Genomic DNA, 22710 nt, shown 5'->3' with positions numbered 1-22710 from the left:
TCCAATCAATCATGTCACAGAAGAATCTGGTAACCATACGTAAATATAGTCATTCATTCGCAGTCAGATTTACACTGAAATGTTAGACTTAGTCCCAAGGCTTACTGTCAAATAGCATTTAACTTAACATGTCACCCTCTGCCTGACGCAAGCCAATCAGTTTTAGAGAAATGCATGGTTTGTGTTCCAAAAAATATGTAATCAAGTAATTTAATTTTACTGTCAAGCAAACTAGTTTAGTTTTCTCCAACATCTATTTTTAAAATTGATAGACTCTTTGATGCAGGTTTCCAATATGCAGCAGGTCCTGATATTGTGCTCCTTGGTTGGTAACTCTTTAAGTTTACATAGGTTGCCGGATAAGAGAAAAGCATTTCATAGGATGCATATGCACCCACTGTCCTCCATCCATTTGTGAGGTACACTGCAATTCAGTTACAGAAAGATTGCTTGCGACCTCTCGAGAAAGGTTTTTGAGTCAGAAAGTGGCACATAGCATTTGATCTTTTTCAGGCAGTCTGATTGAAAATAAATGATTATCCCGGAACTACTTTGTCTTCAGAGGAGTTCCCAACATTCCAGTGTTCGAATAAAAGTTGAGGATTACAACATATTTCAAAAGCTTACTATTTTAGTTTTCAGAAGAGTGGGACAATGGTCTTCCAAGAGCAACAAGCCAGTTTAAGAATAGTTCCTTCCCTCTTGATGATCTATTCAGCTCCAAAACATCACGCTCCATTTAAGGTCACCAGTTAAAAAACCATAGAGCCTCTAAAGCAATACGTTGAGAGCCAGCCATGGGTTTTTCCTTCTTCAGTGCACTTTGATAACCATTCTCTAACTATGTTGTCAAGGCCGTCAGCTTAATGAAACAACACGTATGAAATACGGTTATTTGCATGTTTTCATTAAAGTTATTTTCCTTCATGGGCTTCCAGTAATTGAATGTCCACTGCACCCATCTGTATGTACAGACATTTATTAGATGGTTCTGTGTCTTGTCGACTTTTTCTCTTGAACAAGCCTGATGCAGGAGACACCTCTACCCTGGAACATCCACCTTTATCGTGTACTATGTTGCATGAATGTTATTGCTTTTTACATCTTGGCCATTCCCGCCTTCCTCTGTCTTTTCTACAAATGCAAGAACACTGCTGTTTTCCACCTGCTGATTTTCTATATGTACATTTTTGGAAGGATGCCGTGAGATTTTGAGCGATGCTTATCCTTTCACAAATTGCATTTGTGGAAATTTTGTATTTCCCTGTGTTCTGTGCCCATTTTCCCTTTATGTGCTTGTTCCTTATGTCTCAACAGTCTTTGCTCCTCTGTTTTGCAGTTGATATTGTACCCCTAACCCTTGTTTCCCTTGCATCCTTCCCTTCGTTTCCCTCACGCAGTATCCAGCGAGTGGCGGTATGGATCCTGGAGAATTACTACCATGACTTCCCTGTCTACAACCCTGCCCTCCTGAACCTGCCCAAGTCTATCCTGTCCAAGAAAATGTCTGGCTTCAAGGTGTATTCCCTCGGAGAGGGTGAGCTGACGCTTCCTTGTTGGGTGTTGGGGAGGTGGGATTTGCTCTTGTCCTCACCCTTTTGTTTATCCTCTTGGGACGTTCCCTCATCAATTCAGTCCCTTTGTGCTCAGTGTAACTGTGTGAAATTTGGAAGTATTTTTAGTGTTCCTTTCAGATGCTTGTGTTTAGTAATGTGTACAAACATTTAAAATACTTAGTGTTAAAGAAGTCCGTGAAATTACCACTGCCAATTTCACTGACTTTAACACGCATTGTCCGAGGCACACACCGTAAGACTGATGTGTGTGAACTATCTTAGCAATGGTAGGTCATCGTTTTTCGAGTTTAATGCCCCCGCAGGATTCTGTTTGGTGGGAGTATTTTTGATAAAGTTGCAGATGGTATTAATGTTGTACTTTGATGTTTCCTTTAGGTCAGGGAACATAGTTAAGGCTGTGAATCATCTTCCTTTTTAATCCTTTAAAATTTGTTTCATAAAGTAGGTGGGCAGAGTGAACGCACATGCTTGATGACTTCTGGTTTTATTGTGATGAAAAATGTATCAGTTTCCTGTTTTGTCACTCTCATAAATGTACCCCTTCTGGAAATCTTTGTTATGATTTTTTTAAACACACTAGACAATTGTGATGGGACGTTGATTTGCGGTGTTTGATGGCATTAATGTATAAGGGACACAATGTAATGCAGATGAAAGAACATATGGCCAGATATATTAAACATTTTCCCTGCACTGTCCCACCCTTCTGAGAACATTTGCGGCCGGAAATATGTATTTTGGTATGTCTTATCCCCTAGGAGCGATTCAGTGACATGTTAACGAATCGAAGTTTGGAAATGCGAACCCATATCGACTCGGTATTTGAAAGGGGCGTGATTAGGGTGTCCCTTCCTAATACCGAATTGCAGTGGTATGTAAGGATGTTTTGCGACCGAAAAGCATTTGCAAAACATTCTCATTTTACTGCCTACTTCAAGTAGGTACTAACCCATTCACAATTTTCTTTTTTTAAAGCAGACATTGCTCCCACGGACTACTGCCTACTCTTAAACACCAAAAAGAAAATACTTAATTTTTCTTTTTTAAACGCATCCCATTTTCCTTTAAGGAAAACGCTCAGCATTTTAAAAAACAAACCATAAGGATTGCTTTATTAAAAAGCAGTCACAGACTTGGTAGTCTGCTGAGCTCAGCAGGCCACCATCCCTATGATGGCTGTGATTCCTAATGGGTCGCAAATTGCAATCTACCTCATTCTAATTTATGAGGTAGGTCGGTAGGTCTATTTTCAACCCACTAGGAATCACTAATGAAACTCAAAGGAGTTTCATACATTAGGAATACCGAGTTTATAATTGCAATTCGGAGACAATCTGTACATCTGGCCCTTAGTCACCATTGTGGTGAGAAAATGACTGTGTCTGATGGAGAAGTCTGTCAGCTTCACCTGAAAATAAAACTGCTGCCAGCAAAAAGGTTTTGCGCGAGATTTTTTCCAGAAAATACCTTTTTTCCCTTGATAATCCTACCACACTTTCTGAGGTTTTTTCTCTTGTAACACCCAATTTTGCCTAATTTATATTTTTTTTCTAAGCTTCAGTAACTTTTTGAAATTTACGAAAAATATGTTTCAGATCAAGTTTGATCCCCTCTGGTCCTCCTTCATAAGGTGATTAATTAATTGCAGTTTTGCTGAACAAACATTGCAAAGAGCACTTACTTTCAAGTTTAGATTATATTGAGTAATGCAATTATTACGACATTTCAAAACACAAAAGCTTCCTATCTGTGCTTCGACGAGTCAGGAGTAACTCCTGCTTCCAGAGTAGCGCACCAGGAATAAATCGTGAGTCTTTGTGATCAGCAGACAAATGAAGGGAGCAAAGGACTTTTTCCACAGGTCCACGAAAGTTTTAATGCAAAAAATAACATTATTGCTTTGTTCTGTAAGTCTAAGAAAACTCTGCTGGGTGCATCAAAGTTAGTTAATGCTTTACATTTGGTTCTAAGGTTCCTGTCCCAGTCATTAAAGTTAAACAGTAATTATTGAGAGCACCTTTTTACAACACAGATGACTTGTTTAGAAAGGAGACTATCCTTTAAAAACTATCTTTGTAAGCCCAAGGGGTTAAATCAATTGCCGAAAGAAGTTTAAAAAGCACAATTAGTTGATGTTTTTCATGCATCTCGTAAGCATATTGCTTTAAATAAACAACTTTTGCTCTGTAGTTTCAGAACTTTCTTTTTGCAACAAAACATACGGTTTTGTGAATGGTCAGAAAGGGCACTCGTACTCGTAGTACTAGGCTCTAGAGCAAAATTGTAGGGGATTGTGCTGGTGTAGTGGGTGATGTTCATTCATCATCTATTTATGGATTGTCTGATTCCTTTGTGAAATTTGTCAGTTTTTAAGCTTTCTGTCCCTTTAGTTTATACCTGAACACTAGCATGTCAGCATTGCCGGTATTCTAAATCACAAACCGAGCTGAGAAAAGTTATAGCTTAACAAAAAATGAGGCCATAAAGGATTTCTTTATTTGACTTTCTGGGGGTGAATTACCTGTTGCAGTTGTCTTCAAACTTTTTAAAGCCCGTGTTCACCTGCAACCCTCCCATCCCCCAACGTAAAAACACTTCTTCCGGGCCCTGCAGAATAAAAACATATTTGTTTTGCAGTTATTCTATAAAACTGTAGGTTCTAAACATATTTAACTCCAAACATTGCAGATATGTTCAGTTATCCCTGTTTAAAATGCAATAAAATACATGATTGCCCCCATACTAATGTGTTTTTGCTGATTCTGGGTGCAGAGTTTGAAAAACCTTATTTTTGCATCCTTTATTTCCTCATTTGGTGGGCTTGATTCTTGGTGGGAAGGCACCGTCAAACTGAGAAGTGTTTTTTTTTTTTGCCACATCATGTGGCATATTGGAGATATATATATATATATATATCAAAAGGTGGTAAGGGTGATGCTGGAGGGGACATCAATAAAATGCTCTCAAGGTGGGTGGCATTTGGAATACTTACTGCTATCTGTGACTACACCAGTGTTAAGATGCCAGCGAGCAGTGCATTGAAACTATAGGCACTCGTCTTCATATACCTGATCACATGGAACTGTAAATAAGAAAAAAATAATTTCCCTGCCTAAGAATGGACATCGTGACCACAAAATATCCATGAAACCAACCGTTTTCAAGATCCGCTGAAAAATGGGTGCAGGCAGTGAGGTGGTCAAAACGATGAGATTTATACCTGATTTACCACCAGCAGGAATCCTTTTTGTAAATTACAAAGCTTATATTATCTGCCAAGATGCCAATAAAAGCAGGTTGCAAAATGTGGAATGCGGGCCAGGCTGCATTTTTATACTAAGTTTGCAAAGAAATCTAAGAATGGGATCAGAGCACTGCACAGTGGCACGATTGTTCGTAAATGGAATTCTCTCCAGTGTCTTTCTCAGGGACAGTTGTCTAGGGACCCATCAAGAACCTCGAGCAGGCTCTTCTGGGTGCTATCCTTACAGGGGTGCCCTTTACCTTCTGGGTGACTCCGGTTGTTATGGACAGCACCCAGTCGTGCACATTATCTCTTGAAGGTAGCCTTCCTTTCCGAAGTAGGGTACTTCGCATTGTACGTGTGGCTTCCCAGTGACCTCCCTGGGCTCAGCCTCGTTGCTATGTAGCTGCTGGTTCCCTTTTACCCGATTTACTCACGCTCCGCAGGGTAACTTGAATACCGCGCGAAGGGCAGAATTCGTCTCTCAAGAGCGAGCTTCACCGCACAATTCAAACAACTGACTCGGACAATAACTTCCAAGTGTTGTGACGGGCTGTGCCTGATGAATGTGGCCAAGCTTCATGTTTTCTGACAGTGACATATTACATGGAGAAATATGATCCATGATGGGTCCGTGCGCTTCATGGGCCTAGCAAAGAGGGAGTCATTTGTTAATGTCAGCCAGTTAAGGTCACCTTGGTTGAAATATCCCTGCTCAGGGACCTCGTCGCTGTAACTGCCCATGGTAAGCACTATTTGATGCAGTATGCCCGCCGCACAAGCTGTGTGAATAGACGCTCTCTCCTTTGCAAAACGCGGCTTGAAAACAGATATTGCCCTTGGAATTCGGTAGGTGGTTTCAGGAGTATCAGTAATTCTTTTTCCATCCATTTTTAGCTGTTTCCTATCTTTGGCTTCCATGAGCGCAGTCTCTGCTCCGGTGGTGGCCCGCTGGATCAGTTTCAATCTTGTTTCATCTACCAAGAGTCTCACTTCGCCCTCAGTTCCTTGTGTGGCTCAATACAAAGGCGCAACTTGTGCAGTGAAAGTAGTGGGACTTAAGTGGCTCCCCTGTGGAGGGACATTGAAGCACTGACAACCCCTGTCTGTCCCTTTATATGAATATACATTCATAGTTTTTGTATCATATTACACATTCTCTGGTCTCTTTCACACCATTCATAAATATTTCTGTACGTACCCTCCCAGTGCTATGTACTGTTATAACAGCGTGCAGTGTTTGTGTTCACAGTTCTCTGACAGCTGTAGTAGTTTTACTTACTGGGTAATATTCAAAGGAATAGATGTGTTTGACGTTAACGTTTTTTAGGTGTCAGAAGGGAAAACTTTATGGCACATATATTTAAACATTTTTTACAAAGTTACTTTCTCCCACAACCGTCGAAATTATTATTGTTTTTTTAGCATTGCTCTGATTTGCAGAAGCATCTGTTGCTTGAAGAGAAAGTGGTGGAGTAACCAATTAACTAATAGTGCCTATGTGCATTGAGTACAATATAGATGGATAATACGAACACTTCTTAATTATAGCACTTAAAAACTGTAGTAGTGTGGTTTGAAATGGTATAAGAAGCAAGTCATTTGAATTAGATGGAAAGTGCCTTTGCTTGAAATTTTACCTACTCCTACTCTGGTGTCCTACATGCTTTGGCCACCCTTCATAAAGGAGGAAAATACCACAGTCGTCCTTTCTCACACAAGCCCGTCACATTTTTGATAAGTGTTAGTCATTCGCCTCTGGTGAAATATCACTAACACTACAAGCCCAAAAGCAGCTGAAAATTTGACATAACGCAACATTTGAGGTTCAAAATAAGTTGTAGATCCCAATACTTAGCGTTTAATAATTATCTTACTTGGGGTGGTGCCCCTTGTGTTGTATCCTTTGGTCCACGCCGGAATGCTCTGAATGACCACGGTTGCTGCTCTATTCGAAGCTTTCACAGTTGTTGTGGATGGTTGGTGGATGATGAACGTAATGCCCTGAATGCCACCAGCATTGTAGGTCCACGGAGCGAGATCTTCAACCAGTGAATTGTTAACTTGTGTCGCGTTTTGACAGCACGCATAACCAAATGATAATGGAGGACTAAAGGGTGTAGCTCTCCATTCTGAATGAGCCTGGGCCAAATCTTTGCATTTTTTTGGTTTATGGTGTCTGTTGAATCTCCTCGACAGGTTCACTCGTCATCTCTATCAATTCCTCATGGTCAAATCTTCCAAATTTAATTACAGCTATTACATATTGGAGCATAGAATGAATTTTGAGGGGGTTCAAGTTTGCTCCGACCCTAATGGTACCCCTGTTGTAACGCATGCAACTTAAATTTGAGGCCTAATGTTTGAACTCGACAAAACTCCAGCTACTTCATAAATTTGGGTTAGCTACGTTTGTTCAATGCATTGTTCTGTTTGTAAAATCATGTGGCGTCCGTCTGCATTAAAAACCATCCCAGAAGTCTATATACGTATCTGACATAACATTGGTGGCCTTCAAGGATGAGCTGCAGATTCAAGTGTAAATTACATGGCTTAGACACACCAAAGTTATCTCATCCTTCATGCAAAGACATAGTCAAGACACAGAGAATGACTTACCGTGCTCCATTGAAGGCTCTCACGCTTGCTTATTTATACATTGGGTTTTGAGCCATCCCTCTCGCAATACTTAGTGTCCTCCTATTGGACTTCCAATGGGACAAAAACTTAAAAGTGGACCTGGTCTTCAATGTTGAAATGTAGTAGGAGCCTGGGTGTCAGGATAAAAATTACTGAAATATTTGATTGAACCTTTCAGTTTCTCTTGCCGTCTTCAAACAATACCTCATATAGGGCCAGATTTACAAAGCTATTTTACAGTCGTAAACTCTGTGACTGCTGTAAAAGCTTTTTGGAAAGTATTAAACCCAAATAGCGATTCAGGAAGATGTTAAAGAACCACAGCTTGTGTTTGCGATTATATACTGAATTACTGTTTGAAAAGGGCTTGTGTAAGGCCTCCCTTCCAAATAGTGATTCACAACGGGATCTATCAGTGCCTTGCATCAAAATCCGGTTGCAAAACATAAATATTTTAAAGACTAAACAAAGGTAGAGGTAACCGTTTTGTAAACAGGAAGTGGTCTCCAAGGGTCTCCTTCCCTTTTGTGAATGTTTTAGGAGTAGGAAGTGGTCCATGAGACCACTGTTAGCTCATTAAAATACATTTGGTAAAACTCTATTGTTTTTAAATGCATCCCATTTGCCTTTCAGGACAATGGGTTGCATTTCAAAAAATTGTTTTCTTTGAAATCAGTCATGGCCATGGTGTTCTGCTAACCCTAGCAGGTCTCTCCCCTTGTGATTGCAACAGATTGTAGTGGATGACAATTTGCGATCTACCTTGTTAATAATCAAGAGATTGGTCGAATTGCAACCCATGTGTACCTATATTTGGTGACCAACCTATTAGTGCATAGGTTGGTTTGAAAGATACCATTACATTCTAAATAGTTGATGCACAAGTTTGCGCCACTCTTTGCAAATCCCATCTCAATACGTATTTCCTTTTAAAGCTGACCAGCGCGCCCTGTTGCTTTTGTGAATGTTCCTCCCATATCTTCACATTTTAGAAATAGTAATAATTGGATTGCATAAGATTCGCGGAAGATAAAAAAGCAAACTATCTGTCTCCTTGTTAGTGTGTCGTTATTTAGAAAAACGACATTGTGGCCGTATCACAGCAACACTGTTAGTAAAATCAAGATACAGTACATGTTCCGCAACACTGAACAATATTTGATTGCAGATCCTTTTCCTTTTGAGTGCTTTTCCATCTAGGAAATGAATTATAAAGTATGTACATGTGACACAATATGCGAGTCCATGATCGCAGGTGCAGCTAAAATCTCATCCACCTGTTGACTGCTTAGTCCTGCGTCTTGTTCCCTGCTCTCCCCTTCATGTGGGAGCTTGGCGCCATCGCATGGCCAGACAAGAAACTGTTTCATGTTGACCACAGAAAACTAGTGTGTGCAAGCCCGCCTTCTTTGTTGATGACGCCCCTCGTATCGAGGCGATAACCTAACCAGTTCCCTGCTGTTCTCCAAAAGTAGGAACACGATAAGGTCATAGAGGTGCATCAAAAGGACTGCGGAGAATAAGGCAGCAGTAAATACATCCTGAGATTCTCCAGATGTCTGTCCCCTTCTTTCCTAGAGAACCTTTGATGCAGCGCTGTGTCCATATTGTTTTTCTACGTGTTTTGTTTGCTTTTCTGTATCAGTTCACCTTATAGCCCTGCACTTGGGCTTCAGAACATTTGTGTTCCATGGAAAACATTTTTTAGCAGCTGATCTTCCTTCTTGGCTCTTCAAGGGTAGCTAATGATTTCTTGACAGACGCAGATATTCACACTGAAATGCAGCAAAACGAACCCGGGTATTGGGGTCTTTTTATGAGGTGTGGTGCCTCCGTGAGCGTGCTCCTTCACCGCACTCAGTGGGGCCATTATCTTACACTGAAAGATGACAATACACTGGTCTGTAGACCGTATGTCACGCAGTACCACACGCTGCCGTTGTTACTACTCTGCAGACCTTCTGCCTTCCACAAGTCACAGTTCTCACCCTAATAGAATTCTGTTTTTGTAAATTCTATATTAGCACACCAATCTCCAATATATATATATATATATATATATATATATATATATATATATATATATATATATATATATATATATATAGATATACTTTTTGTTTTAAAGAAAAAGGACGGGGAAGCTTTTCCCTGTGAGCAGCAACTCAGTAGATATCCTCACAATCAATAACATTTCTTATTTGGCAAATTCTGCTTCCACTATTGAATTTTCTTATCTTCTGTTTGCCTTTGAAGCTGTAGTTGGTTGATCTTAATCTAAATAATAGTAGTTGCCAGTGGGTTTTCTATAACTAACTAGAGAAGGCCTGATAACTAAGAAAACAATGGATGGATGGTTGGGTATTTTAACTCTAAGTTCCTTTGTAACATGATCTTTAGCAGCCCTACAACTATTACAGTGGCAGGGAGGGGAAGACTCATTGGACCAGTATGGAGAGGGGTCTTATCGGAGTGTGTGGGGTCACTGACTAGGCAGAGGTTTGTGATCTCTCTCGGTTGGAGCAGAGTCCTGGTAGGAGAAGGCATGAGTTCTAGCAGTTGCAGAAACCAGGTTTGATGATTGATTGAATATTTAAGAGCACAGGATATACCAGTGACTGTGTCAAAAGTGGTCACTTTACACTGTGATCCTGGAGTTTAATAGCGGTTTGGCAGAGGTGCTTTCTCATGTGATTCGAGACCAGTAGTGCAAGAATGCTCGTACACTGTTGTTGAAGAATCTGTAATATGTTTGTGGGATGGACTGTTCCTGAATTTAATTGATTTTTCCATCTTAGAAAACACAACAAATAACTCGACAGGTCAGTCCCGAGCAGTCATTGCAGCAGCGGCTAGAAGACGAGACAACAGTCATAATGAATATTACTACGAGGAGGCGGAGCATGAGCGCAGAGTTCGGAAACGCAAGGCAAGGTATGTCTATGTGCGGGGAAGTGGAGAAGAGCAGGATTGTTTTTTTGTGGAAATGGAGCCCAGTTACTGTGGCCTCTGAAATAGCCGGAGAGCTGCAGCAGCGTCACTCATGTCAGTCAGTATCCTGCCATTCAACTGTCCTTGCACCAGCCTTGTTAACCTTTCAGATTCACATTTTTTTGTACAGATGCAGTTGTGTATATATTTTGCCATATCTTGCTTCCGCTTGGTGACCTGTCCTAGGTGTGCCCTGATCTTTGAAAATAGAATTCACAACTATAGAACTTGCTTTAAGCTAACCCTCATCTGGGATCACACGTTTTAACATAGCAGATGTTCAATTGGTAGGTCATTGACTTTTTTTTTTTTTTTTTTTAAGCTTCGTAGTTTCGACGGGTGAGGTGCTTTTTATTTTTTTTAGGAGTACCATCAAAGATTATACCTAAAGAAAAAAAATGTATAAACCTTAAAGTAGTCGTACTTGGCTAAAATGTAAAATTTAAAATGGCATGTAAAATACTACATTAGCTCAGAATATTTTGAACAAATATGTGTGCATTAGAGTTAAAATATTGTGGTTACATTAGCCTTCTGTTGATGAGTATTCATTTGGTCTCCTCCTTCTGTCAGTCATTGGCTGAAACTGAGCATCTGCTTCTTACGGCCCTCTTAATTCGTAACTGTTTGGATCCTGTGGGGTAACTATAGTCATGATATAGCTAAAGATTATATTCTCATGTTACGTTGTCACCTTGAATTTAAGTTCGGCAGTGCTTTAAAGGTGGTGCTATGATGTATAAGCAATATTTTTTTTTGTTCAGAATTTGGAAATTGGTTATTTGTAGATCACTCGTGTGTGAAGGAGAACACGAGCCTTTAGTGTCTTCCTTTCTTAGACTGTGTCCAGCAACTACCTCTAGAGCACTCTGTGGCCTGGGAGAAAGTAGACATTCATCAACCAGGGCTTCAAACTGCTTATTCGTGAGATGGTCATGCAGTCTTTTAAAGTGGAGTCTTTCTGGCTACCATATAGAGAGCACGGGTGGTTGGTTAGGTACTGCAGGGATCTGGGTATGCTCTCTAAGTCACAGGTCACGATCAGACCAGTTCATGGAGCCTTTCATCATTCCAGTGTTCTTAGAAAGAGTAGCCATCAGTTAGAGGTATAACAACCTCTGGGACTTACTCCATGAATGCTGCAATCACATGGAAGCAGTCAATATGTACATTCTTCCTAATTAGGTCAAAAAAATAAGGAATCTCGATCAGGTAACATATGTGTCTGAGAAAAAGCTTTGAGCATATTTGTGCTTTCATTCATTCAATGTGTGTTAAATTGATAAATGTGTTAATAAGAAATTAGAATTTTACATGCCATGTAGAATTTTGTAACATTGCAAAATTCCTGTTTTGCAACTTCTCCTGATTTTTTAAAACTTTGGGACAATAAAGAATGGCAAAGGTTTAAAAAAAAAAAAAAAAAAACGGGGAAAATGTAGCTGGCTTAGGCGTTTGTGTGAACACTTCCTGCTGCTGCCTAAGCCCATGAGTGGTTAACAGCCATCCCATCCAACAGCAGCGGCTCACTGTAATTTCTCCATGTCAGAAATCCTACCTTAAGAGTGGTGGGACATCCATTGGTCTGGAATTGAAATGCCTTCCACTAAGGAACAGCACATTAGCCACTGCGCTAAAAGCAGTCAAAATGCTTCTATTCGTGACCCAGTGTGTGCCCTCAGTACACTGTGGCTGATCGCTGAATGCATCCATGTAGACAAAAATCCTGATCTTTCTGGGAAGAATATCGGGATGCAGGAAATCATAACTTTGCAACTTCAGTATCTTGCAGTGGGCCTGATTTTCTATATTTCATTGTGGGCGAAATCATGATTTTCCATTCACTTCTGCTAAACGCTAAGTTCTCTGATTTCAGGAGCTTAGTTTAAAACTTCACCCACAATAATTTCCATAAGGGTAGGTCGCTCCCCCTGCCGCTGCAGCTCCTCCAAGTTCCCGAGTTCCTGTGTTCCTGAGACCCACCTAACTGTAAGTACCCCCCTCCTCCCAGCCCCTCGCCCTGCCCCGCGCCACTCACCTTCTCTCCTGCTCCTGCTTCTTTTCCTCCTCTCTGTCTCTTCCTCCTCGCCCCCCCTCTGCAATCTTCTTCTGTGTTCTTCTGTTCTTCTCTTCTGTTCTTCTGTTCTTCCCTTCTGTTCTTCTGTGTTCTTCCGGTCTTCTGTGTTCTTCTTCTCTGTTCTTCTCGGTGCTTCTGTGTTCTTCTTCTCGGTTCTTCTGTGTTCTTCTGTGTTCTTCTGTGTTCTTCTCTGTTCTTCTCTGTTCTTCTGCTCTTCCGATCTTCTGTTCTTCTGTTCTTCTGCTCTTCTGTTCTTCTGTCTTCTGCTCTTCCGGTCTTCTGCTCTTCCGGTCTTCTGCTCTTCCGGTCTTCTGCTCTTCCGGTCTTCTGCTCTTCTGTCTTCTGTTCTTCTGTCTTCTGTTCTTCTGTCTTCTGTTCTCCTGTCTTCTGTTCTCCTGTCTTCGGCTCTTCTACCTCCTCCGTCTTCTTCCCCCGAGCCTGCCCTCCTGCTCCTTCCTCATCCCCCTCCCTCACTCGCCTCCCCCTCTCTCACCCCTAGCTAACCCGTTCGCTATCTACCTCCCTCACTCCTCCTATCTTCCTATCTCTCTAGCTCCCTATCTCACTATCTAACTCCCCCACTCTCCACCTCCTCCTACCTACCTATCTGTCTATCTATCTATTTCCCTATCTATCGACTTCTCTATCTATTTTCTCTATCTATTTCTCTATCTCTCCCCCCCTCCCGCCACCCCCTCTACTACCTATCTCCCTATCCTCACTCTACCTCTCTCCCTCACCCACCTCTACAACCCCCCCTCCCCTATCTTCACAACCCTACTCCTATCTCTCTCCCTAATCTCCAAACCTCCTAACACTCACCCTCCTCCACCCTAAACCCCCTCCCCCAGCTCCTCTCACTCTACCTGTCCCCCCCCCCCCCTCCCTCGCGCTTTCCCGCCGCGACCTCCTGCACGCCCCCGCCCCCCAGCTCCCATTCGCCCCCAGCTGACCCCTCCCCCCCCCTTCCTACCTCTTATGGCGGCCGCTGCGCGACTGCGCAGCGGGCGCGCGCAGCGGGCACGCCGCTGGAGCGCCGGAGGCGCGCCAGAGGCAAGCCCGTCTGCGCCCGTCCGCGCCTGGCCCGCGCCCAGCGCCACGACCCCTGGTCCCCAGCTCCCCCAAGCCCCGCTGATCCGCTACGACCCCACCACCCTCCACGCCCTCAACCCAGGGCGCTCCAAAACCTGCTTCCTAGCTCACCCCAAACGCACCCATGGACCCTTCGCCTGCAACTCCTGCAAACGCATCTTCCACCACGCAACTACCACGACCACAAGCCCACGCGCCATCAACCACCTCAAGTGCATCCTGATCAACGCTCGTTCCGTCCACAAGCACGCCGTTGAACTTTGGGACCTCCTGGACTCCACAGCCCCGGACGTCGCCTTCATCACGGAGACATGGATGAACGCCTCCTCTGCTCCAGACATCGCTACCGCCATCCCCGAAGGCTACAAGATCTCCAGAAAAGACCGCACCAACCAAGTAGGAGGAGGTGTCGCCATCATCTTCAAAGACTCCATCAGCGTCACCACCTCCACCGAAGACCCCCCCCTCGCCGCTGAACACCTGCATTTTCAGATTCGCACCGACCCAAGGACCACCCTCAGAGGATCCCTCTTCTACCGTCCTCCCGGACCTCGCGCCTCTTTCAGCGACGCCATCGCCGACTTCATCTCCCCGCACGCCCTCGCCTCACCGGACTACATCCTCCTAGGCGACCTCAACTTCCATCTGGAACAAAACAACGACCCCAACACCACCACCCTGCTCGACAACCTCGCCAACCTCGGCCTCAAACAACTGGTGAACACCGCCACCCACATCGCCGGACACACGCTCAACCCTATCTTCTCCGCCAGCAAACACGTCTTCTTCAGCCACACCTCTGCCCTACACTGGACCGACCACAGCTGCGTCCACTTCACATTCCGACGCGAGACCTCCCACCTCCGCACTCAACCCATCCCTCATCGACAGTGGAACAAGATCCCTGAAGAGCAACTCTTCTCCGCTCTCGCCGCCAACCAACCCACCCTCACCACCGACCCCAACGACGCAGCTCTCAACCTCACAAACTGGATCTCCAACTGCGCTGACAACCTTGCTCCCCTCAAACGCACGCATCGACAGACCAACACCAAAAAACCTCTCTGGTTCTCTGACACCCTCAAAGAATCAAAGAAAACTTGTCGTGCCCTTGAGAAGGCCTGGCGCAAGGACCACACCGCTGACAACATGACCGCCCTCAAGAACGCTACACGCGAACACCACCACCTGATCCGCACTGCCAAAAGGAACTTTTTCACCGACAGACTAGACAAAAACAGCCACAACAGCAGAGAACTCTTCAGCATCGTCAAAGAGTTCTCCAACCCCAGCGCCAGCGCCAACGCCGTCACGCCCTCACAGGATTTGTGCGAATCCCTCGCCACTTTCTTCCATCGCAAGATCAGCGACCTCCACGACAGCTTCGGACACCAGACCCAACCATACACCACTGAACCCGCTTCCCCGGACATCACCCTCAACAACTGGACCCACATCAACACGGAAGAAACCAAATCCATCATGAACTCTATCCACTCCGGCGCCCCTTCGGACCCCTGCCCGCACTTCATCTTTAACAAAGCTGACGACATCATCGCCCCGCACCTCCAGACCGTCATCAACTCTTCTTTTTCTTCTGCTACCTTCCCCGAATGCTGGAAGCACGCTGAAGTCAACGCCCTACTAAAGAAACCTACGGCTGACCCAAGCGACCTGAAAAACTTCCGCCCCATCTCTCTTCTACCTTTCCCAGCCAAGGTAATAGAAAAGACCGTCAACAAACAGCTGACCACCTTCCTGGAAGACAACAACCTGCTCGACCCTTCACAAACCGGATTCCGAACCAACCACAGCACGGAAACCGCCCTCATCTCAGTCACAGACGACATCAGAACCCTGATGGACAACGGTGAGACAGTCGCCCTCATTCTCCTCGACCTCTCGGCTGCCTTTGACACCGTCTGTCACCGCACCCTAATCACCCGCCTACGCTCCACCGGGATCCAAGGCCAGGCCCTGGACTGGATCGCCTCCTTCCTCGCTAACCGCTCCCAAAGAGTTTACCTCCCTCCGTTTCGCTCAGAACCCACCAAGATCATCTGCGGCGTACCTCAAGGCTCATCGCTCAGCCCGACACTCTTCAATGTCTACATGAGCCCCCTCGCCGACATCGTACGCAAGCACGACATCATCATCACCTCCTACGCCGACGACACCCAACTTGTACTCTCCCTCACCAAGGACCCCGCCAGCGCCAAGACCAACCTACAAGAGGGTATGAAGGACGTCGCAGATTGGATGAGGCTCAGCCGCCTAAAGCTGAACTCTGAAAAAACGGAAGTCCTCATCCTCGGCAACACCCCGTCCGCCTAGGACGACTCCTGGTGGCCCACGGCCCTCGGCACCGCACCGACCCCCGCAGACCACGCCCGCAACCTCGGCTTCATCTTGGACCCTCTTCTCACCATGACCAAGCAAGTCAACGCCGTGTCCTCCGCCTGCTTCCTCACTCTCCGTATGCTCCGCAAGATCTTCCGCTGGATCCCCGCCGACACCAGAAAAACCGTGACCCACGCCCTTGTCACGAGTCGCCTAGACTACGGCAACACCCTCTACGCCGGGACCACCGCCAAACTCCAAAACCGCCTGCAACGCATCCAAAACGCCTCGGCCCGCCTCATCCTCGACGTACCCCGCAACAGCCACATCTCCGCACACCTGAGACACCTGCATTGGCTCCCAGTCAGCAAAAGGATCACCTTCCGTCTTCTCACCCACGCACACAAAGCCCTCCACAACAAGGGACCGGAATACCTCAACAGACGCCTCAGCTTCTACGTCCCCACCCGCCCCCTCCGCTCCGCTGGCCTCGCACTTGCTGCCGTCCCTCGCACCCGCCGCTCCACGGCGGGTGGGAGATCTTTCTCCTTCCTGGCGGCCAAGACCTGGAACTCCCTCCCCACCAGCCTCAGGACCACCCAGGACCACTCCGCTTTCCGGAGACTCCTAAAGACTTGGCTGTTCGAGCAGCGATAACCCCCCCTTTCCCCCCTAGCGCCTTGAGACCCGCACGGGTGAGTAGCGCGCTTTATAAATGTTAATGATTTGATTTGATTTGATTTGATTTGATAAAAGCCTTTGCAAATCATGGATAACTTGAATTTAAACTAAAACATGTCTTTTGAGTTGACTGGTGACCATTTAGGCTTGACCAGTGGTAATCAGTGTGACAGCGTATTTCATTTCCTTATAACAGGTTGGTGGTTGCAGTGGAAGAGGCGTTCACGCACATCAAGAGGATGCAGGAAGAGGACCAGAAGAACCCCCGTGAAATCATGGACCCCCGCGAGGCAGCGCAGGCCATCTTTGCCTCCATGGCTCGGGCTATGCAGAAGTACTTGCGGACGACAAAACAGCAACCTTATCACACCATGGAGAGCATACTACACCATTTAGAGTTCTGCATCACTCACGACATGACTCCTAAGGTTTGTTTGGCACGGTATAGACTTTAGAATTTCCACCCCCCTGAACCATAGCATCAGGGGACCCCATGTCCTCTGCAATGCCCATAGTCTTTCGCATTAATTCACATGACAGTTGGTGACTTTGGTCCTCTATCAAGGAAATCGGTGCCTATTTTGATGCCAAATTAAACAACTTGTATATGTAAAAAACACAGAATGCACCAAGACCAGTTTAGGCCAACGATGATCACACCAGTGTAAGTCTAATAAAATTCAGTTTCCAGCCCTCAACCCCTCATGAACCCACTGCTCAGGGATCACTTACTTTGAACCACAACCCCACAAAATGATGAGGAGCACTTATAGTACATAAACATATTATTTATGTTTGAAATAAAAGTTCAAAAGTTCATCAAGGCATCAAAAAAATATAATAGTCCTTTCTTTACATTGCCGTGCAGCCTATCCCAACGCGTTTCATCCAACAACGGACTTCATCAGGGTTGGTATATCCCTATTAGTAGAGTGATTGCAGTGACTGGGTTGCATGGCAATGTAGAGAAAATCAATAAAGCTCTATTGTAATACTACTTCATGGCTCCTCGGATGAAGGCAGGATGAACCAGATATTTGAGGACTATTACATTTTGTGATGCCTTGATGAACTTTTGAACTTTCATTTCTCACATAATGTTTGTATGTAAATAAGAACCCTTCATCATTCTGTGGAGTTGTACTATATATGTTACGTCTCATACACAATCATTTCATAGCTCTTCATGACTTCTCTGCATACAGTGTGGATTATGCCATAGTTGGTGGGTTGTCCATAGTAATCATTGCATGCAGTGTGATGAACACCTTCATCTGCAGCAAAGTAGTCTTCCCTCCAAGGCCTGTAGTTATCCCTTAAGGCTACGCCAACATCATCATCCTGTTTGTCTTAAGTGCCTACAGTGAGACTTTCTGTGTGAATTAAATAATGTAAAATGGTAGTGCTCTGTGGCCCTCCATCTGCTGTTAAACATATCATTATTATTGACTGATAAAATATACATTGAAAGATTGAGCATAAGTTAATTGACAGTGAATGGAACAACTGCGGCGCTGCTCTTCATAATTTAGGATGGATATTCATATTATTTCATATCCTTTACTTTTCAAAACACATAGCAACTTTTTCATTTGACAGTAAGGAATGTTTATAAAAAGGATGGTCATGAATGAATATTGGGCAATTACACATTGCAGTAAAACAGTCTTCATTTTCCAACACACACATCCACATCGGGCTGGACAGTTCCTATTGGAGCAGGACCGATTTGCATACGGCTGGTCTGTCCAGAATGACGTAGTGGGGGCAAATGATTTGAACGATTGGCAGTCACAGATTATAACAGAGACTCTTCTTCAGTTTGTTGTTTATAGCAGTAGGAAGTCCTATGTGCAATAGGTATTACCAGGAGGGAGTATGTGCTTGCTGTGCCACAGGACTCAAGCAATAAATAGTCTCTTCCAGAGCGCACTGGGCCTGGCATTTTGGACTGGACTCTTCCCACTGGAGCAGGAACAAGACTAATCTACATATGGCAAATCTTTGTGTAAAGTAGCTTAGTAGGTGAAAAACTATTGTCTACTATTTAGGGATTGAGGGATTGCCAGAAGCTGAGATTTCATGCAGTCCCTCCATCACTTTGTTGATTGTTACACCGCTATGTAAAGTTCCTACACAAGTTGACAGGGTAGAATATTTATTATAAAGCGCACAACATAATTTGGGGTTGTGTAAGGGGACATATTATGCGCTGCCTTCTGGGGTACCTAAAGACCTCCCTCTATGGGTGGCATTGGGACTGGATGGGGGGAGGGGCTAATTGATTTATAAAGAACATGTTATGGCATTGTTGGGTTAGAAAGAACAAATTGATTGATTTGTTGTCGGCAAACTAGGTAGAAGTGGCTTGAAGATAATGCAGGAAAGAGTTAAAGTAAAAAAGTGTTATTATGTTCTAACAGAAGAAACATGTGAAATGATCTAATATCTGTCCCTATCTCAGTATCATAATTAGATGCTTTGGTAGTTTTCGGCAACGCTTATTTTAAAGGGCGTGTATTGAAGTCAAAGTACTAGTCCACCAACCGCAATATTTTAGCACTTTCAAATAAATGTATTCTGGAAAAGTACTTTAGGCGTATGTATGGCGCACTGAATTGTTGTCCATACTGAGCCGAAACATGGCATAGAAATTCATAATTCCTGGTGAAATTTGACAACCTTTGGATAAGTGAAATATCACCAATGGTGAGCTGAAATGGATTATCAAAGAGAAAGGTTTAGCCCACACAAGAGAACAACATCGAATGCCCTAGCGGTCAGAAACCTACGGCGACATGCTGAATAAAATGTGACTTATTGCCTCCAAACCCTTTTTCAAATGAAATTGTTCTGCTGTTTTTATCTCTTGCTGTCGGTACCTTGCACTTCAATCAGCAATACGTTTGTTATACATATTGTCTTGCCGCACAGCATGAGATCCTTCACACTAGGGCGGAAGCTCACATGCCCAGGGGCTCTTCAATCAGCCAGTGTGTGAAGGGTTCGGTGGCTTCGCTTTTAGTTGAGATGGACATGTATCTAAGCATTTTATCAACCTGAGCATGTATGGCCATAACAGATACGCTACCCCTTGGCCCACCATCCATTTGGTGGAGGAAGCAGCTTTATATTCTGCTACAGTGAAGTTGGCAGCAGTGCTTGGGACCCATTTCATATCACAGTCTGAGATGGTCCACATGATGGTAGTCTCTTTGCAACGTGGTTGCAATGCATGCAAAGAAACACTTACATCTCTTCTGAACCCCTTCCGAAACAGGATTCTTTCTAGACACTACTTAAATAAATGTTACACATATAAGTAATGATTGAAAAAAAATATAAAATGGAGGCACAAACTATAACAACCAGTAAAGTGCAATAAAACAAAATCACAAAAGCACTGGTAAGGGGACGGTAAGCTTTTTCAGTATACTTCCTGGGAGTGAACATTTTCAGTGCAGTCGTCACACACATTGTTAGACTGATACTCTTCATATTGAAAAAGTCAAATTTTTATTTTCTAGTAAAGTAAAGAAATGTTGCTGCAGTAGGTTATGCCACTAGCATATGAGCAACGAAGGAAACTTGAAAACTTTTCAATGCACTACGTACTTATCTTGCTTCAGACCTACTTTAAACTTCACATTTTGGCCATAGTTCAGCACCATTTCAGGCACATGTGTTATCATTGCATTTTGTTGGTGTGTTGCCAGCACATGTTGATAGATGTAGGTCTGAAATTGCGTGAGCGATGCAGTGTGACCACATTTCGAATGTGGACATTGCCTCACAAAGTTAGACTTGAACATAATTTGGTGGCATCAGTCACCCAGTTCCAACTTGTTTTGTTTAGCAATTAACAAGATGAGGGGGGAATCTTTTGGTCATAGAATTTTTGTTAGTGTTTGTGAAAGCTAAAATGAGGACACGTTTTCTTTGAGTTCTCAAATATTGTCTTCGCTCATTTCAATAAAAAAATCTAACATACAGAGTAAAACATGAACTTCCAACACAAGCCACAATGAGCCTCCATGGTGAGAAACCACATTTTCCCACAGTGGTTTCATGAACCGCTAGAGTGCTAACATATTGGGCCTTATTTACAAAGGTAAACGTACTTTTTTTTTTTTTTTTTTTTTACTTTTCACAAACGATAAGTGTAGTTTTACGTGTAGTATTTTTATGACTGCAGAGACTGCTGTCTTTTAATGTACAGAGTTCTGTACGGTTGCAAAGATATTACATGTAAAACCACACTTGTAATTGTGAATAACAAAAACAATACGTAAACGCACACCAAACATGTAAGTTTACCTTTGTGAGTAAGGCCCTCTGTGTTTATGGTAAAGTAGTGGCACACCTGAAGCCATCTTGATGGAATCTAAGTTGTAAAGCCTAAATCTTGATGGTGTGGTTATAATTAAATACCATGCCTTTCCCTCTCCAATTTATACAGCGTGGTGAGATTCCTTTCTCTTGTGTGAGTCTGAAATGGTTATGGGTCTAAGGTCTGATTTCGGCCTTTCATCATTTGCTCTAACATGATTAATAGATGTTCTTATCATGCATGGTATGATTTGTGACCCAGACCTAGAAATTGACACTGTTTAATTCAGGACCCAAACAGCCAAATTCAAAAGTTTAATTTGTTTGCCTGAACTCCAAAACCTACATACCTCTCATCTGCATTTTTGCAGAGGTAGATCTGACATCTGAATGTGACATGTGGAAGGTTCAAAAGATTCACTTAACTAAGAACTCTTAGACATATTTCCTGCCTTAAGATTGCAAGCCAACTCTTGACAAAGTGTTCTAGGCTGGTAGGACATCATAAGAAGATTCAAACATATCTATATTCCCCAGTACTTCTCAGACAACAATGACTGTTAAGATTTCGAGATAAGTGTTTTCTGGATGTTGCCTTGAGATGATCAACACCCGTACCAAGACAAATTGCTTAAATTAAAGATGTTACAACGTCAATGAATAGTTTGATCTGCATGATCTCAGTGAAATCCTTTGATCTAGAACTGTGCATTGCCATGGGCAGTAGAAAACAGAACGGGGGGGGGGGAGGAATTGTATTAATTGCCCTCCTTTATTTGCCATCACTTGTATGTGCAGTCCATGAAAAAGCACTAGTGTGAGAAAAGGAGGAATTTCTTTTTCGAAATAGTAAGTTGTCATCACAGCCTGTCAGCTGGAGTAGTAGGAGCAAAAAGAGATCATTCGATAATGCTGTCTGGAAGGATGGGGGGCACTTTTATAACTGGGGGCCGCTTTTGTAGCAGAACAGCAGTTTTATTAGCAATGCAGAGTTCCTTGTGTATACAGCAGTTTTCAACCAACAATACAAGTGTCAAGATAAGTCTGGTGATTAACATACCTGCTGGAGAAAGATCAGAGTTTTGTCTAGTGGCAGGTTTGACTAATCTAAGGTAGTACAGAGGGTTAATATGCCTCTTGCAAAAGAAATGTACTATGCAGATTACACAACAGTAATTTATGTGCATGGCTCAGCACTTGGTGCTCACACTGTCTTGTGCTCTTGCACTTTATAGCTGTGCTCCTTTTCAAGCTGATCATAAATGTGTGCTCATGCTACGTGGGCTTCCACTCTTGCTACTCGTGTTCTGTGTGCTTCTCTCTGGTTGTTTTTACAGTAGCTGCTCATGCTATGTGTGGTTTCACTTTAGCTGTTCATGCAATGTGTGCTCCCTTCCTACCTGCTCATGAAAGGTATGCACCTATCTTTGTCGTTGATGCTGTGTGCTTCTGTCTTTGCTGTCCATTCTCCCTGTGCTCCTACTCTACCTTTTCTTGCGATTTGCTCCATCTTAAAAATGTGCTCCCTGGGTGCCCCCACTCTAGTTTCTCTTGCTCTGTGCTCTCCTGTCCCAGAGGCCCTAAACTGTGTGCTCCTGTCCAAGGAGTTGCTGCCACCCGAGATCTCCTCCTCCAGCCTTGCTCCTCTCGTATTTTGTGAGACTGAGAATAGTCCAATGGTACGAATCCCCCCCCATTGTCTCTAAGTGCTTTGCGTCTCTTGAGGAGGGGAGGGGCTC

At 43.8% G+C, this 22710-nt stretch overlaps 1 protein-coding gene across 2 annotated transcripts in view; it reads left to right on the top strand.

The window, feature by feature from the left end:
- VANGL2 (VANGL planar cell polarity protein 2) overlaps window positions 1–22710 on the top strand; it is a 198702-nt gene that overhangs the window by 156511 nt on the left and 19481 nt on the right. For both annotated transcript variants that reach the window (XM_069217907.1, XM_069217908.1), the window contains exons 6-8: window positions 1401–1537; window positions 10260–10395; window positions 16839–17070. In XM_069217907.1, the coding sequence (XP_069074008.1) occupies window positions 1401–1537; window positions 10260–10395; window positions 16839–17070 (505 nt within the window). The remainder of the gene's footprint in view (window positions 1–1400; window positions 1538–10259; window positions 10396–16838; window positions 17071–22710) is intronic.

The sequence above is a fragment of the Pleurodeles waltl genome, chromosome 12 (genome assembly GCF_031143425.1).
Source record: "Pleurodeles waltl isolate 20211129_DDA chromosome 12, aPleWal1.hap1.20221129, whole genome shotgun sequence".
Lineage (NCBI taxonomy): Eukaryota > Metazoa > Chordata > Amphibia > Caudata > Salamandridae > Pleurodeles > Pleurodeles waltl.
The sequence above is the reverse complement of the archived record's forward strand: the minus strand, read 5'-3'. Positions and strand labels throughout refer to the sequence as shown.